This window comes from Euphorbia lathyris, chromosome 6 (genome assembly GCF_963576675.1).
Source record: "Euphorbia lathyris chromosome 6, ddEupLath1.1, whole genome shotgun sequence".
In the NCBI taxonomy this organism is placed as follows: domain Eukaryota; kingdom Viridiplantae; phylum Streptophyta; class Magnoliopsida; order Malpighiales; family Euphorbiaceae; genus Euphorbia; species Euphorbia lathyris.
This window is the reverse complement of record NC_088915.1, coordinates 27,858,569-27,876,959: the sequence shown is the minus strand read 5'-3', so window position 1 is coordinate 27,876,959 and position 18,391 is coordinate 27,858,569. Positions and strand designations below refer to the sequence as shown.

The window sequence follows — 18,391 nt, the reverse complement described above, 5'->3', positions numbered from 1 at the left end:
AATGAAATATGATGTTTTACCTGTTGAACCTAACAAGCAAGGACCCAAAAAGAATTGGGTACCTAAAAGCAACTAGCTATATTGCAGGTAAGCCTGAGGTGTCCTGAGAAATCAAAGATGTGGTAGATTGACAGCGCATGCTCGAGGCATATGACTGGTGATGAAACTCAGTTCATCACGTTTGTGCGTAAACGAGGAGGAAGTGTAAGTTTTGGAGACAACAAGAAGGGTAAGATAGTAGGGTCAGGAACCATTGGTGGTAATCTTACTATTGAGTCAGTCTCCCTAGTCAGCGGACTCAAATATAACTTACTCAGCGTAGCTCAGCTATGTGACAATGGGAGAAAAGTTATATTTGATGACACTGGATGTAAAATATTCGAGGGTAAAACAAATGAGTTAATTTTAACTGCCCCTCGTATTGATAATGTCTTTATGCTGAACTTAGAAAAGAAGTTTTCAAAAACTGTATGCTTAGTGTCAAAGGAAGAAAATTCCTGGCTATGGCACAGGAGACTTGGTCATGTAAGCATGGACCTCCTGGCCAAATTAGCAAGAAAGCAATTGGTTGAGGGACTTCCAGAACTTAAATTTGAAAAAGATCAATTATGCCACGCTTGCCAAGCTGGAAAACAAACCAAACAATCTTTTCATAGTAAAAACATTGTCTCAACTAAGCGTCCATTAGAGTTACTACACTTGGATCTCTTCGGTCCAGTCCAGCCGCTGAGCTTGGGTGGAAGAAGATTTTTCTTGGTCATTATAGATGACTTTTCTCGGTACACTTGGATCATCTTGCTGAGTAGCAAGGATGAAACTTTTGAGACGTTTTCAAATTTAGTAAGAAAACTTGAAAATGATAAAGACCTTAAGTTAGCTCACATCCGAAGTGATAATGGTGGAGAATTCAAGAACCAACAGTTTGTTGAATTCTGTGAAACCAACGGCATTGACCATAATTTCTCTGCTCCTAGAACGCCTCAACAAAATGGGATTATTGAAAGGAAAAACAGAACCTTGGTTGAAATAGCCAGGACAATGCTGAGTGAGCATAGGCTTCCAAAGTACTTTTGGGGAGAAGCTGTTAACACAGCGTGCTATATTCTTAATAGGGCTCTAGTTAGACCTATACTAAAGAAAACCCCCTACGAACTTTGGAAAGGACGAAAGCCCAACATTGGATACTTTCGTGCCTTTGGGTGTAAATGTTTTATCTTAAATACCAAAGACAGCCTAGCTAAGTTTGACTCAAAAGCTGATGAAGCTATCTTTTTAAGCTACTTAACAAACATCAAAGCATACAGAGTTTTCAATAAACGAACTCAAGTCTGAGAAGAGTCAGTGCATGTTGAGTTCGATGAAACTAACCCTGCAGGAAGATACCAGCCGCTGACCGAGGATGATCCACACTCAGCACCCGCTAACCAAGAAACTTCCGCTGAGTCATTCCCTCAAGGGCTGACCAAAGGTAAAAGTGAAACTAAAATTACTTTCACTGACCAATCTACACCTGCGGAGATTGTTGAAACACAACCAGCGCAAGACATCAATCTACCAAAGGAGATTAAGGTACCAAGAGGTCACTCAAAGAGTGCCATTCTTGATGCCGCTGAGAATACCCTAATGATGAGGAATCAACTCAAGAGATACCTCAGCAACGTAGCATTCATCTCTATCCAGGAGCCAAAGAATTTCGCTGAAGCTGAGTATGATGAATTCTGGATGAATGCAATGCAAGAAGAACTTGATCAGTTCAGACGAAATGAAGTATGGGATCTAGTGCCAAAACCAAGAAGCCAGAAGACTATAGGAACAAGATGGGTCTCCGCAACAAGCTGGATGAATAAAGGAACGTGGTCAGAAACAAAGCAAGACTTGTAGCTCAGGGCTACAGTCAGCAAGAAGGTATTGACTACGGTGAGACCTTTTCCCCAGTGGCAAGGCTAGAGGCTATTAGAATTTTATGTGCATATGCAAGCTATATGAACTTTAAACTGTTTCAAATGGATGTTAAGAGTGCATTCCTTAATGGAGTTATAAACGAGGAAGTTTATGTTAATCAGCCTCCAGGGTTTGAGGATCCTAAATTCCCAAACCACGTTTATAAGCTCAAAAAGGCTCTGTATGGCCTCAAGCAAGCACCACATGCTTGGTATGAGAGGCTGACCAGTTTCTTGCTGACTAGAAATTATATCAGAGGTAAAGCTGATACAACCTTATGCATTAAGAGGAAGGGTAAAGATACCCTGCTGGCTCAAATATATGTTGATGACATTATTTTTGGTGCCACTAACGAGTCAATGTGCAAGGAATTTAGTAAGCAGATGCAGATTGAGTTTGAAATGCCAATGATGGGAGAACTCAATTTCTTCCTTGGACTTCAAATCAAACAAGGAAAAAATGGCATCTTCATCAGTCAAACTAAGTATGCCAAGGAGATATTGAAGAAGTATGAACTTGAGAATTGTAAGTCAATATCTACCCCAATGGGCACTGACACTGTCCTCTGCGCTGATGAGAATGGTAAGTCAGTAGACAGTAGATTGTACCGAGGTATGATTGGTTCTCTACTTACTTAACTGCCAGTAGGCCGGACATTCAGTTCTCGGTATGTTATTGTGCTAGATATCAATCTAACCCTAAGGAATCTCATTACATAGCTGTAAAAAGAATCCTTAGATATTTGCAAGGCTCGGTGAATGCAGGTTTGTGGTATCCCAATACTCATGATTTCACACTTATTGGATACACTGACGCTGACTACGGACGAGACAAGCTTGAACGAAAAAGCACCTCAGGAGGAGGTCACTTCCTTGGGAGCTGTCTTGTGTCCTGGTTCAGCAAGAAGCAGGCGTCGGTAGCCCTGTCAACCACTGAAGCTGAGTACATTGCTGCTGGAAGCTGTGTTGCTCAAGTCCTATGGATTAAGCAACAACTTGAAGATTATGGCGTTCAGACTAAAACAATTGAAGTCAAATGTGACAATAAAAGTGCAATTGATCTATCAAAGAACCCAATCCAGCACAGCAGGATGAAGCATGTCAGCATCAGACATCACTTCATTAGAGACCATGTACTCAAGGGTGAGATTAAGCTGACCTATGTCCCAACGAATGAGCAGCTTGCTGATATCTTCACAAAACCACTGGCTCGTGAGCAATTCAACATACTTAGAGAAGCCATTGGTATGTTTAATCCTCTTCAATAAATTTCAAGTATAGTATGCATGCTGAGTGAATTACCATGCTGAATGATTTATGCTAAATCAATTACTATCACATGCTGAGTAGATTTACATGCTGAGTGTTTATCTTAAGCTGAGCAACTAAGCATAAAAATTATTCCTTTGCATAACACTGACTACTCAGAATTTTAAACGCTTGAAATTCTTAACACTGAGTGAAGAGCCGTTGCAAATTTAATGCAAAGCACGTGAATTAAATAGCCACCTAGGATGATGTATAGGCTATAATTAGAAAATACATGCGCCGTATGTGTCATAAATGCCAGAATCTTTGTCGATTGAGAATCTCGAGGTAAAACGGACAACCCAACGCCTTGGATTAACTCAACATCTCTATAAATAGTGGATGAATTCCCACTTTTAATTCTTTACGCTTAGAAATCCTTGGCATTCATACTCTCTCTCTAAAAATTCCCAAACTTCCCAAAACTTCTCTGAGAATATGACGAACGGTTCTCTAAACATCTCCGATGCCGGTCTCTCCCATAACCGCTCCGATGAAAATCCCACTTCTCCTACTCAGCGTGACCACGCTGGAGTTACTACGCTGAGCAAGAAAGCTCAAGCTGCCCAAGCCACCTCTTCCAAGGGAAAACAACAGGCAAAGGATAAGGGCAAGAAAGTTGTCGAACGCACCTACTCTCAGGTTTTCGAGAGTGTGAAAGGGTGTAAAATTGACCACTCGAGATGGGTTTCAAAAGGATTCGTGGATGCCGAGCAACCTTTTTGTGAGTGGATCAAGAATAATGGTTGGACTGAGCTGTTTTCAGTTCGCGATGCTACTTACCCTGAGCTGGTAAGAGAATTCTATGCCAACCTAAAGGTCGTCGATGATGACCGGAACTACCTAGCTTCCCATGTTCGAGGAAAGGACATCTTCATCAACCCAGCATATCTTGCCTCACTGTTCAAACTGAAAAACGAAGGAGCTATACTTCGTAAATCAGGTGACCATGAGAAAACCGACTACGTTCAGACCTTCTGTAAACCTGAGGGTCATGTAGGTGAAATTTCGAGCACTTCCATGGGTCAGCATCAAAAGATGGCCCATTACATACTGACAAATTTCCTTTACCCTAAAATCAACTGCACCAACTCAGCAACCAATTTTGAGCAGTGTTTTATATGGCACATGCTGACCTACACACCGATAAACATGCCTGTCTTCATAATCGGTGGGTTTCTACGAAGTACAGGAACCCTTAGGCTGGGCTCCTTCATCACTCGAATCCTCCAGGATCACAAGGTGGACATGATTGCGTAAATCCAAGTTTGGGGAACCGAGATTACAGCTGCTGCCCTATTCGGTTTGGCTTATGATCTACCTATTTTGCCGAAGAAAGGAAAAGGAGAAGCTGTCCAGAACGCTGAGGGGACGAACGCTGAGGGGGTGGTGACTCGAAAGGGCAGAGCATAAAGAAAGAGGAAAGCTATGCAAAGCACCTCTAAAGGAGCTGCCTCTACCCCAAAGAAGCTCAAATTTGTATGTAAAGGAACAAAGCCTCAAACTCAGCAAAGTCAGGGTGGATCTAGGTCAGCTGTGAAAAGACCTAGGCAAGCTGAACCTGAGACAGAAGAAAGAGAGGTTGATGACCAACCATTAAGGAAGAGGAAGAAGCAGCTCAATTTTGAGTTGAGACCTATCAATGCAGTACCAACTGATGTCGTCGTTCCTCCTAACTCACACTATGTACAAAGTCAAGACGTTGACGCTGAGCAACAGTTAGATGCTCAGGAAGAACAAGACCAACTGGGTGGTCAGTTTGTCGAGGAAGAACTTGAGGAACAGTTTGAGGAAGAAGAACTGGATGATGAGTTTGAAAAAGAAGAAAGTGGTCAGGATGACACTGAAGAAACAGCCGATGATGAGCACCTTGAACCAATCAACACTGAGTTGGTTGTCGAAGAAGAAACTGAGCACATAGTAAGTGCTCCCGCTGTTCAAAGGGAAGCCTCACCCACTGACTCCATTGAGTCCATTCCCTGTGACACTACACCTCCAAAGCTTAAGAGACTGAGAAAGAAGAAAGCTTTTAGAGCACCCGTTATTGATCTCATGGGTGATTCACCGCTGAGAGATGAGATCACTGACCTTACCGAGGTACATCTTAAATACTTCTCCAACCCACCTGTGTCTCAACCAGAGCAACAAGAAAATCAAGCCTCTATTTCTCAGCCGAAGGAACATACCGACTTAAATGCTTCTGCCAACCAAAGCAATGTCGAGCAAGTGCTTGATGATTCCGCTCCTCAACACGTTGAGCAAGCCAAGGAATTATCTGCTCAGGTAAACAATGAACTTCCTCAACTTCCAACACCTAGTCAGCTTCTGCCTGACCCTGAGCAAGCAACACTTTCTGCTGATCCTCCACTTCCCCCACTCAATGAGCAGAATCAGATTCAATCCGTTTCTACTGACAATCCTAATTCCAGGCCAGCCGCTGATAATGCTTGGCCTTCTAATGTTGAGCAGAACCAAACAACGCCTCTATTCGGTTCTACTCCTCCTCCGGCATCTGGGTCAACAAATGATGGATCCTTAAGCTATTTGAATGCCTCTGAGTCTGGTCGAAGAATCGTTGACTCAGTCCAAGCTCTTATCCAGGACCTCCATCAAACCAGTACCAATGCCGCTGGGTCTACTACTGTTGAGACAACTCCACTTTCATCTGTCACTCAGCTTCTTACTGAGATCAAAGGTCTGAAGGATCTTTTGAGTGTCATGACATCCCTACAATCTCAACAGCCCAGGCAGGACTCTATAACAAAGTTGGCCGAACTCCAGCTGACCATAGTAAACCATATGAACTCACTGCAAGGGCAGATTCATCAATTGTCAGCTGCGAACTCAGCATATGCCACTTCTACCGAAGTACATCATCTCTTCAGCCAGCTTCATACTGAGCAAGAGAAAACAAATCACCAGCTTTCCACCTCCTCCCAATGCTCCATTGAGCAAATTAGCGAGGTTGTGCGTCTGCTGAACTTAAACAGGCAAGAGATGGCAACTGACGAGCTTAAAACCAACGAGATTCTAAAGTATTCTCGAGTGACTTTTAACCATGTGCGCCAAATCAACGGTCAGCGTGAGTATTTTGATTCATCGTTGCTAAAGATGTTTCATCAAGCTTTCGCAATGCTCACTGAAACCATGCACTGGGTTGGCAAGTCTCAAGTCGCTGTTTTGAGTATGCTGAGTGCTGCATCTATCGGTATTCCTCGAGCTATTGTGGATGACGGCGTTCCAATCTTTGACGGAATGAATGAAAGCACAAGAAAGCTAAAGGCATTCTCTAAACGCCTAACTCAAGCTGCCATTGAAGAAACCTTCATTCCCAAACGTGATGATGGCAAAACGGGGGAGAAAGAACAAGCCCCAAGAACTCAGCAAGCTCCAGCTAGTCAGCCGCAACACAAGGGCAAAGGCAAAAAGCTATAGATCATCCTGTTCAAATTAATTTAAGGATAGATGCATCAAGGTTTTGTATTCAGGTCAGCACAAAAATACACAAGGAAAGGACTACAAGTTTTAGCAGAAATTAATCTAGACAGTAAAGCTAAAGCTATTTCTTCTTGTAGTTTTAGCAGAAATTAGTCTAGTCAGTTGCTCAACCCTTATGGGGGAGTTATTTGATAAAATAAGGTCAACTATCATGGGGGAGCTCAACACTGAGTTCTTCGACTGAATATTTTTGCCAACATCAAAATGGGGGAGTTTGTTGAAACACCTTTCCACATGATTTTGATTTGACAAAATTATTTAAGTAATGATAAAAATATTCTAACACATTAAATTTAAATGCTTTGATTTATTACACTAATATGTTTGTTCAATGTTGAGCACTAATACAGAAATGCTTACTTGTGTCGCACTTTTTCATGTTGTTGTGTCGCACTTTTATGCGACACAACAGGGGTGAGACACAAGAACTTTGCATCGCTCTTGAGAGCGACACAAGCTACTCATCTGTTGTGTCGCACTTGTCAAGCGCGTGATACAATAGAGCAATAACTCTTGTGACGCGCTTCTAGAGTGTGTGACACAACATATGATATTCTTGTGACGCGCTCCAAGGGTGCGCGACACAAGCTCCCTGATTAATCTGGTACACTTTGTATCGCTCCTTCCTCACGCGCGACACAAAATATTGATATTTTTTAAAAAAAATATATATTTTTTTTGGATTGAATGGAGCTCTAATATTGAACTATAATCAAGCATAAATATCACTAGTAATTACACGTACATTGTATTAACAATCATGGCTAGCTAGCATTTTTACTTTATTAGTCTCTTTTATATTCATTGAAAATTATTTAACAGTAATTACACACTCATAAGGGATAAGGTACCAAAATAGGCCTATGGTTTTTGTAGAAATAAATTTAGACCCATGTACAAAATAGTACCAATATAGGCTTAACGTTTAAAAAAGTATCAATCTAGGCCTCAAGAACGGATTGGACACGTCATTCCTATTACTCCGTTAAGTTTTGACTTTCCCTCCACGTATAATTGACAAAACTTAACAGAGTAATATCAACATCGTGTCTCGTTCCGTTATCGAGGTCTAAATTGGTACCTTTTTTAAACGTTAAACCTATATGTGTGCTATTTTGTTTTCAATTAAATGGACCGTTAATACATTGTAGAGAAAAGGAAATGAACACTAATAAGATAACAGACAACCTGGTAAAATTACATCATGTTGATTCTTTGAGCTTAAGATATCAACTTCCGGAGCAATTGATTCTTGTTGAATCCTCCATGTCCTTTCAACACCTTCAGGCTCGAGATAGCCTCCAGGAATTGGCGGAAGCCACTGATTAGAATATCACATATTAGAAAAGGAAAGAAAAAAGAATTCTACTTTTTATTTTATGGGAAGGATCAACAGTGTGGAGAGAAAAAATCTAGCAGTTACAGTACAATAATATGCCAGGATCTAAGAACAGAAAAACTAACCATCCTTCAAGAAAGAAACTATTTTGATATATTAACTAACGTTAATGAAACAAATTGAGAATCACTTTACAACACTCACCCTTTATACCTTCCAAAACCAAAGATAAAAGAGAAGATACAAAATTAGAACAAACTATAAGATATAAAGTAGCAAGTAATTCACCTTCTCAGCCTTGGCAGCAGCTTGTGCAGATTCACCACCCTGAAATGAGGAAATATATATCAATCATAAGAATCAAAACATTAAAACCCAATACTGCAAAGGGGCAAGCCCCACAAGTAATTTAAAACTTGATGACCCCTTTTCGTTGCACACATCACCAGAGATGTTTGTTTTCTCGTACATTTGAGACTTGCAATAGAAATAACCACAATTTTCAATCTCATTCTGGTCATATATAAAAATTATTCCTCTGTATATATGCTTAACAATTCCTTGTAGATCCTGCAAAGGATAGAAACATGTAAGACCGACTCAGTCAATGATACAGCAATTTCACCACCATGTCCACAACACATAACCAAATAGATATACATACAAATAGCTGCCAAGAATTGAGGACTAAAAAATTGCAGCTCACAAAGACAATTACAATAAACACTGCCACACTGCTAGCAGTAATCCTGACATGATTAAGGACCTTATAATGCTTTTTAGCAGTTATGAATACACAAGTTAGAAATAAAACGAAAATGCTAGATGATACAAAGAAATTTTATACTAGAAGAGGAAGAGTATAATAAAAAATCAAACCCAACATTGGAAGCAGCAGTTTGAGGAAAAAGATATGATATTTTACACATACAGACAAGTCCAGCTGCATGGCTGAGACCGGAGAAATGAAGAGGCAACCCAGGAGAGAGCATCAGAGCAACGACGATCTTCCCTTTCCATGAGGATCTAGGATCTAGGATCTAGGGGTCTTCATCAAAGCTAAAGGAAGTATCCATTAATAGTCTGCTCCCTGGAACCACCATCGATTCTCAAAAGAACGAAGGAAACTAAAGGGCCATATCGCCTTTTCCTGTCAAACTGGTTCAAAAAACCCAAAAATCGAGTGGAACGGTGAGAACTGATGGTTCTCATCACAAAAACAGAGAAAATAGGAAGAACCATCCCCATTCTCCAAAATCAATACAACACTAAAAGAACCATCCCCATTCTCCAACTTACAAGTTTTGAAGCTCCATGATGACTTCCTCCATTACATCAGAGATGATCCCCAAGATCTCTTTTAAAAGCTTATGATAATGTTCCTTCATTGAGATGTCTGCAAGTTTACTCAAGACAATAAAGTTCCAATCAGCTTTTACCTCTATGATAAGGATGAATTCGCTCAAATTACCTGTCACGGGTAAAATTTGAAATTCAAAGATCACAAAGAAATCGTAAATGCCTTGGAACCATTGTACTGTATTTACATCAAAATCTATGCCCATATACATGACCCAAAAAGAAAATGGAAGTTAAAAAAAAGAACAAAATGGAAGCATGATGCTCTGTATCTCAAAGAAAAGTTATCCAAATAAGAGCATGATGCTCTGTATCAAAAATTTCTATATGATTGAAAAATTTCAAACAACTCAAGTTTTCACATAATCAATAAGAGAATTATTACATTTGAACTTCACAGCTTTCCCGTTTTCATCTCACCAACAAAATATCTCTTTCATGCTCAAGCTAGAAAAGTACGAATTTCCCTAATTAACTAAACGTGTTTAGCATTTTCATACTTTTAAGTTACCTTATAAACAAGAAACGACCAAAAAATGCATATATTAACCAAAGAATGCATTACATTGTCTGCTGAAACTCGGAAAATTTAAATTATATGATTTAGAAGTTTACCCTTTCTAATCTTTGGAGTAAGGATGTCTTGAACTGTTAATGAGTTGGGATAACTCCTTGATTGAATTGGATTTGATTCCCCAGTTTTCTGTTTCAATAACACTATAGAAATTAAGTGTAGAAGTAACTCTCTATTATAGAAATCATTCAAGAGAGTTCAAGAATGGGTCATGAAATTGGAAACAACAATTACAGATGAAACTAGAAATAACAATTACCAGTTAATACAAAAATCGGATACCTATACCATGAAACTACAGGGGAATATCCTCTAAGATATAAATAAATCTAAAAGATTATATTATACTTTGGAAAAATAAGGCAGAAATTCAATGTGGAAGCCTTTTGTGTTTGTTGAAGTTGAAATTACAAAACCTTATGCTTAGCTATAATTCTAAATAGAAAAATTAGTCAACCCAAACAACATAGGATCAATAGAATAATCATAAACACAGTTTTATACTCAAATGTCATAAATTGCCAAAAAATATAAGACGAAGAGAATAATCCCAAACAATAACCCTAATAATTAAGCCTGTAATCTTAATTGCTTTATTTTACTCTTCCACCTGTAGAAAAGTTAAATATAAAGCCATGAAAGAGCTAAACATGATGTTACTGAACCAGCAGTTGAAATTTTCTCTCCTTTGAACAAAACATGAGGAAGATAAATTCTTTTCTTAGGTTTAGTAGCAACAAAAACACATTCAAACTCATCATCTACCACAATATAAAATTTCATTCTCTCTTGAATTTACCTAATCTAAATGAAAAACATCGACACTAGGTTTCCACTCGGAACTTTACCATGTAATGTGAGATAAATACTTCCATAGTAAGCGGATGAAAATTTGACAGTCATAGATAAAAGCCATATTTCCTTACAATAGTTGTCGCAGACATAAAGGTGGATGTCCATTTGAATGACGGTGGAAACCGGATGTGGATAGGCGGTAATTGGAAAGTGGGGCGGCGATGCTGGTACATTTAGGAAACTAGGGATTCATCTCTTTTGTATTTTCTATTTTTCTCTATGTGATAAAAGAGTTCTGGTTTTATTAATTAGGTAAAATTCTTATATTTAAACGTTTTATATTTTTTATAATTAGTAAATGCTTGACAAGAAATACAAATATTTTAGATGGTTAAGACATTAGATAATAGTTTGATAGGTTAGAGGTTCGAACCTTTGTATTTACATTTTAGTTCATTTTATTTTTAATTAATTTATTGGGATAAGTTTATAATCAGTGAGTGGTTGACAAGAAATGCAATGGCTCAGATGGTTAAGATATTAGCTAATGTTTTGATAGGTTAGAGGTTCGAACCTTCGTATTTACATTTTAGTTCATTTTATTTTTAATTACGTTCGATCCTCCATTTGTACACTTTAAGTATATATTTTTCAGTTCATTTTATTTTTAATTAATTTATATGGGATAAGTTTTTAAGTTTATATATATATGTACATGATATTTAATTTTCATCATTTTTGTAATTTTTTAGTTTTTTAAGAAATATGTAGAAACTAAGAAAAAAAAATATGAAGAAAAAATATTTATATTCAAATAGTAGTTCGTATTAGTTGTGTCGTACTTTAGAAAGGAGCGACACAAAGATAACACACTACTTGTGTCGCTTTTATAAAAGCGTGTCACAAAGATAAAACTCTCCTTGTGTCGTTTTAGTAAAAGCGCGTCACAAGCTTACTCTTGTGTCGCACTAAAAGACAGACGATACAAGAAGTAACTCATTTGTGACGCACGCTCTTCAAGTGTGACACAAGTGATGACATAGAATACTTAGTTGTGTCGCGTTTAAAGAACGCGCGACACTAGTTGCTTTGTTGTGTCGCCTTCTCTTCAGGCGCGACACAAGAGGTGAGACACAAGTGAGCATTTCTGTACTAGTGGAGTTTAATTGTTTATAAGACATTAAGATTAAAAAGTCCAAAGGCCCATAAAGTGGAAGTCAAGCCCAAATCAACACATTAAGACCATTCGGCCCAAGAGTTCAAAACGAAGCCGTATCAACTAAAACGATGACTCAGCAAGAGAAGGATCGAGAAGCCTTCGTGGCAAAAGCTTCAAGTAGAAGCTGCTGAGTTGGACGACAAAGCAGTCTGGATAGCAACATACAATGTTTAACTTCTAGACAAAGTATTTCTACTTTGGGAAAAGTTCAGAAGGCGCAGAAAGCTGTCTCGTGGACTTTTTCTTAAATGTCGAAACATTCTGCCGAAGACTGACGAAGACAGAAGATGCGTGAATCCTATTGGCCAACGACGCTGAGCACGCCCAGAGTGACAATGACAGGAAGCTGTTTCCCTCCAACGGTTATTTCGAAATTCGAAATGACCAGGTGCCTCAAGTGTCACTATATAAAGGCCATCTATTTGCTTCAATCGATGCAGATCTTCAACTAGTCGAAACGCTGACCAAATTCATACTTGAAGTGTCTGTGAGAAAAGCAAAGCAAATACCTTACACCAATTCTTAATCTTTGTGTAAAAGTCTAGAGTGATTTCCAATCATCTAAAGTGTCTTAGCAATCGTTGTTTAGGACAAACACTTTATTATTTCTAGAAGAATAGAAAGGAGAGGCTGAGTACTCGGTTATAGTACTCAGCGTACACATAGGAGTGAGTAGAGGTATAGAGGAAGGTACTCTTGTTATACTCAGCTTCTATTTGTAAAAGGTTTCGTGCTCTACCTTTAAAGAGCTCAGTAGAGAATTCAAAAAGCTCGGAACGAGTTCCGCGGACTGGACGTAGGCGGAGAGGCCGAACCAGGATAAGTCTACTGAGTAACATCTTTCTAACCCTTAAACTCCTTTAATATATATTGCTTGCTATAAAACTGACTAAGTAAAGAACTCACGCTGAGTTAAGTTTACTAAGAAGCCGAGTTCAGGAATAGACTCTAAGTGCTATTTCCTGACTCAAGTAAAGAAGCAGACTTAGTCACGAGTTGACTAAGCTTGTGTCTTGAATCTACTTAGTGACGCTGTGTAAACCTTTTCATAAGAAAAGAAGTCAGCCTCAACGGACAAATTTTTTAAATAATTCCTATCCCCCCCTTGGAACTAACTTGTCACGTTATAAGGGACCAACATCTTAGACATCTCTAGATCCAAATTTCTAATTTTTTTGGCCTGTTAGGCCTCTATAAATCCAAATCATTAATTTTTTTGGTCTGATAGGTCATCTAAAATCAATTTTTTTAAATTTTTTTTTACATGTTCAGCCCTCCCTAAATCCAATTTTTTTATTACATATTAGGACTATAAACGAAATCTAGCTTAATTTTGAAAAATTGTACATTAATACTTAAAAGTGGTTCTTGACAATTCAAATTATAACACTCATATATATAAAAAATTAAGCAAATTCGATTTAGCAAAAAAAATATTTCCCGAACGCACGTGTAAAATCGCCCCCCCCCATCGAGTAATCCTGTATTCGCCACTGGCTAATTGTGAAGTAGATAAACAAGAATTATGCAACAAAAAATGATTATAGGGACAAGTATAAAGAAGAAGTTAATAAGTTGGTCTAGAAGCTATAAGAGCAAGCCACTCGACGAGAAATAGTGAATATTGGGAGAGACCAAAATGTAAAAGCAAATATATTGGCCAAATCTACGGTGCGGACATCATTTTGACGGATGGAAAATCCTAGCATGTGCCTTCAAGGTTCAAAACACTCCCATCATACATATCCAACTATTAGCCACTCAAGAAGTGGAAGAATATTAGTGAATCCATATCCGTGTGTACCTATCCAAAGGCGCCTTACCTAAGGATGCGACGAAGGTTGGCCAAATAATACGAAGGGCTTCCCAATATTCCATCCTGTCTAGGGAATTATATTAAAGACCATTTAGTCCCCTGTTTGAAATGCATCTCAGCTAAGTTGGAAGATACATGTCGAAGGATCTCCATGCGGAGATATGTAGATCACATGAAGGGGCTCAATCCTTAGTGTGGAAGGCTCACCTCTCCAAATATTACTCATATACACGAACACTGATGTTAAAGAACTCATATAATAGTGTCATAACTATCATATTCATGTTAGTATATCTTATTTCCCTGCTGTTCAAAAGCCCATCTACATCGGATAACCTTTCTTCACATGTGGAATAGATTTGGTAGGACCTACCTGTTGAAACACCTTTCCACATAATTTTGATTTGACAAAATTGTTTAAGTATAAATTAAAATACATATTCTAAACACACTAAGTTTAAATGCTTTGATTTATTCTACTAATGTGTTTGTTCAATGTTGAGTATAAATGTTATAAGTCATAAGGATTGGAAGGCCCAAGCCCAATACGGAAGCCAAGGCCCAAGTCAAACAACTCAGTACACTCGGCCCGCGTATGTCAAGACGTTGCCGTTTTGAACAAAACGCAACTCAGCAAACGGAAGGATCTAGAAGACCTTCGGGAACAACTTCACAATGAAGCTGCTGAGTAGTCTCGACAAAGCGTACAAGACAGCAGCTGGCAAAGGAAAACTTCCAGACAAAGTGTTTCCTCTTTTGGCAAAGTTCAGACGACACAGTATGCTGTCCAGTTGACTTTACCATAAAAGGAGAGACCATCTGCTGAGCTGACCGAGGACAGAAGATACACGATTGTGATTGGCCGAGAGCTCTGTACAAGTCAGGATGACAACGACACATAGCCGTTTCCCTCCAACGGTTATTTCGAAATTCGAAATGACCGATGACCCAGACGTCTCTATAAATAGTGTCATCACAAGCTTCACAACAGACAGAACTTGATCAAGCCATTACGCTGACCAAATCTCTACAAGTTCTGCAAGCAAGAAGCAAAGCAAAATTCTTACACTACATTTCTCATATCTGTGTACAAGTCTAGAGTGATTGTAAATCGTCTAAAGTGTCTTAGCACATCTTTGTATTAGGACAAAACACTTATCATTTCTAGAGATAGAAAGGAGAGGCTGAGTACTCGGTTTTAAGTACTCAGTGGAGAGATTAGGATTGAGTAGAAGTATAGAGGAAGGTACTCTTGTCATACTCAATTGCTGATATTGTAAAAGGTTTGAGGCTCTACCTTTAAAGAGCTCAGTAGAGTATTTGAAATCTCGGAACGTGTTCCGGGGATAGGACGTAGGCTTAGAAGAAGCCGAACCTGGATAAATCTGCTGAGTGAAGTATTTCTTACCTTAACTCCTTAGTTATATTGCTTGCTTTAAATAATCAAAACTGACCAAGTAAAGAGGTCAAGTTGAGTTGTGCGCGTTGAACGTCTGAGCTCAGGAATAGACTCTAAGTGCTATTTCCTGACTCAAGCTAAGAAACTGACCTAGTCACCTGTTGACTAAGCCAGTATCTTATTGTTTACTCAGTGCCGCTGTTCAAATCTTTTTCTTTAGAAAAAGAAGTCTGCCTAAATTGCAAAAAAGTTTAAATAGTTCCTAACCCCCCCCTTGGAACTATACTTGCAACTAAACAAGGGACCAACACTACCTATGGCCATAAGGTAGCATAAGTTCCTGATTATGGAAGTAGACGATTCCACTAAATGGGTAGAAGTCGAGCCGTTGACAAAAATAACTCCCGAAAGGGCAATAGAATTTGTGTGAAAAAACATCATCACTAGATTCAATGTTCCTAACATGATAATGATTCATAATGGCACACAATTCAACTATGTTGAATTCAAAGCTTATTATTAGGGTTTTAACATAACTAATAGGGTTCTATTTAGTAGCGCATCCTTAGAAAAATAACATGACAGAAGTTACTAATCGTACTATAGTCGTCGGGTTGAAAATGAGGTTGAAAAAACACAAGAAAAGTTGGGTGGAAGAGTTATACAATGTGTTATGGGCTTACAAAATCACTCTTAGACTTTCCACATCGAAACTCCTTTCACACGCGCATATGGTGTGGAAGTGGTAATCCTGGTCGAAATAAGGGCTTCAAGTGATAGAGCCACATATTACAATGAAGCACAAAATGTGCTTAATATATGACATCACATTGATAGTCCAGAGAGAATGAGGTGCAAATAATACATGGCAATGGAGGCATATAAGCAAAGAATAGCCACATACCTTATGCGCCTTGAGCTAACGCAACAGAAAATGGCTTGTACCTGATGTGCCTCGAGACAACGCAACAGAAAATTACTTGTACAAGTTTATAAAAGATGTTAAACAACAGAAAATGGCTTATATGCGACGTATTGAAATAAAAAATATGATATCATCAAATATGATATCAAATGAGTGTTAATGTAAAAAGAATGTCATCTTCAAACGTGTAGAACAATAATAATTTTTATGTAATAATGTCATGCAAATACGTTAGAATGACAGAATTATAAACAACATCTGCCATCCGATAATCTAAGTACTTATATTTGATTAATTGTTTTGACAACTTATTTAATAAAAGTGTCACGTGACATTCTCTCACATGACACATATCACTAAATTTATTGTCATCTCAGTATTCATACTTTGATAGAAATAAATAAATAAACTATTGTCGTACCTATATTATACATATTCAAACACAAAAATTGACATACCAGCTATATAAAAGCCAAATTTTCACTCAACATAGTGACATATTAAATAAAGGAACTGTCATTACAACATCTATGAAGTGGCGGGTCGTATTAAATGTTTCATCATTGTATCACAAGGAAGATGATAGAATGAAAATATGTGTGTGTCATGTGAGGCTATTAGAGATGATAGAATGCGACGGTCATTTGAAGTACCATTAGACGACAGCAAGCCCTATAACAGTTTTATTTTTTTTGGAACAACGATTTTGAACCATCGTTTGAAGGGGTTATTAGCGTAGTGAAGTACTATTACAACTCAATTAAGATTAATAATGATGTTTATAAATTCTGTTGGCAAAGATAATGTAAGCTCACCTATTCTCTTTACCAATAGTATTTATGATCTTAATGTAGTATTTATTATGACAGAGATAATTTAGTATTTATGATACTAATATAGTATTTATGATGATATAATGTAAACTCATATATTCTCTTTACTTATAGTATTTATGATAACAAAGATAATGTAAACTCATATACTCTATTTACTCTTGCGGTGCCAACTAAGCGAAAACACCTCTAAAACACTTCTTGTAAATTCTATATGCTTCCACAATTATATATAACTAGGCGCATCATAAATAATATTTTATCAAATACTCTAAATATGTTAATGAATTTGAAAATATGTATTAATTAACGTTTTGAAATTTTATTTATTTATGATAGAAGTATAAAAGTTAATTATATAAAAAATATTAAAAATTAAAATCCGTTCAAAATAATCTTACATTCAGATATGTGGTCTTAAATCTTAATGCATATTTAACTTCAATTCAACAATTGATATTAGCATATATATTTGGATTTAATATTAATATTTTGCAATTAAATTCACAAATTTATTCAGTTTTATAGTATATGACAAAAAAAATTAATTTGATTTGATTTTCGACGAAGTTCCTCTCTCGTATTTGATTTTTTACTTAAAAAATTGTCCCATATAAAATAAATAAAAAAACCCAAGTTCATTAATAACGTACTAACAGAAAGTAGTAATATTGTCATATATATTTCATTTGATTTTGATAGCTATAACATCTTTTTTTTTTTGTTAATATAATAGTAAATAATTTTATTTAATTTTTTTGCACTAAAATTTCATTTTCAATTTTAATAACCATAAAGTCAAAAACTTTGTTAGTCAAATCATTCAAAAAAGTTGATTTTTTTCTATAATTTTATATTATGAGTATCAAGATGGTCAATTTAGTGAAGGTGGTAGTTGAAACTTGAAAATAAACTCATAAAATTAAATAGCATTAAGTGAAGCACTGATATGATCTCTATTAATCTCTTATCTTGCTCTGTCGTCATTGTTAGTATTACTTGCAATGCTATTTTTAGTTTGCCATAAATCTTTTTGCTATTTCAAATTATTATATGAGTTCAAATTTGAAACAAGTTTTGCAAAGTAACTAATATGCATATAATCTAGCCATTTCGTTTTGCCAAATCATTTGGATTTGCATGCTTTTTTGAACCTCCAATCTAGCCATTTATTTATTTGTTTTTTTATTGTTTGTCTTTTTATCTGATTATCCACGTCATTTGTATGTCAATCCACACTTTCTCTTCTCTCATTTCAAAATATATTTAGTCTAACGTATTAATGATGAAGCAATGTATAATGTAAATTTACCCGCAAACATATTATCAAAAACTTTAAAATTGATGGATTGTACTTTCATAATAATTTTTATTAAACAATTATAG

General features: G+C 37.1%; 1 protein-coding gene across 5 annotated transcripts; it reads right to left on the bottom strand.

The window, feature by feature from the left end:
* Positions 1–7,441: 7,441 nt before the first annotated feature.
* LOC136233572 (uncharacterized) lies at positions 7,442–11,083 on the bottom strand. 5 transcript variants are annotated; one of them, XM_066023276.1, is made up of 6 exons: positions 10,945–11,083; positions 10,060–10,147; positions 9,385–9,556; positions 9,011–9,243; positions 8,374–8,412; positions 7,442–8,067 (listed from the first exon to the last, which is right to left on the bottom strand). In XM_066023276.1, exons 1-4 carry the CDS (start codon positions 11,044–11,046, stop codon positions 9,213–9,215), a joined length of 393 nt encoding a protein of 130 aa, XP_065879348.1. In that variant the 5' UTR covers positions 11,047–11,083; the 3' UTR covers positions 7,442–8,067; positions 8,374–8,412; positions 9,011–9,212. The 5 variants fall into 5 exon arrangements, with proteins under 5 accessions (XP_065879348.1, XP_065879349.1, XP_065879347.1 ...); XM_066023277.1 differs by having other exon boundaries at positions 8,374–9,243; positions 10,060–10,161; XM_066023275.1 differs by having other exon boundaries at positions 8,374–9,243.
* Positions 11,084–18,391: the final 7,308 nt, after the last annotated feature.

Coding starts and splice junctions, on each gene's coding strand:
- LOC136233572 (XM_066023275.1), bottom strand. CDS start 11,046: ATGTACCAGCATCGCCGCCCCACTTTCCAATTACCGCCTATCCACATC. Junction 10,148..10,944: donor TTATGTCTGCGACAACTATT/GTAAGGAAATAT, acceptor TTATTGAAACAG/AAAACTGGGGAATCAAATCC. Junction 9,244..9,384: donor ATCATGGAGCTTCAAAACTT/GTAAGTTGGAGA, acceptor TTTTTGAACCAG/TTTGACAGGAAAAGGCGATA.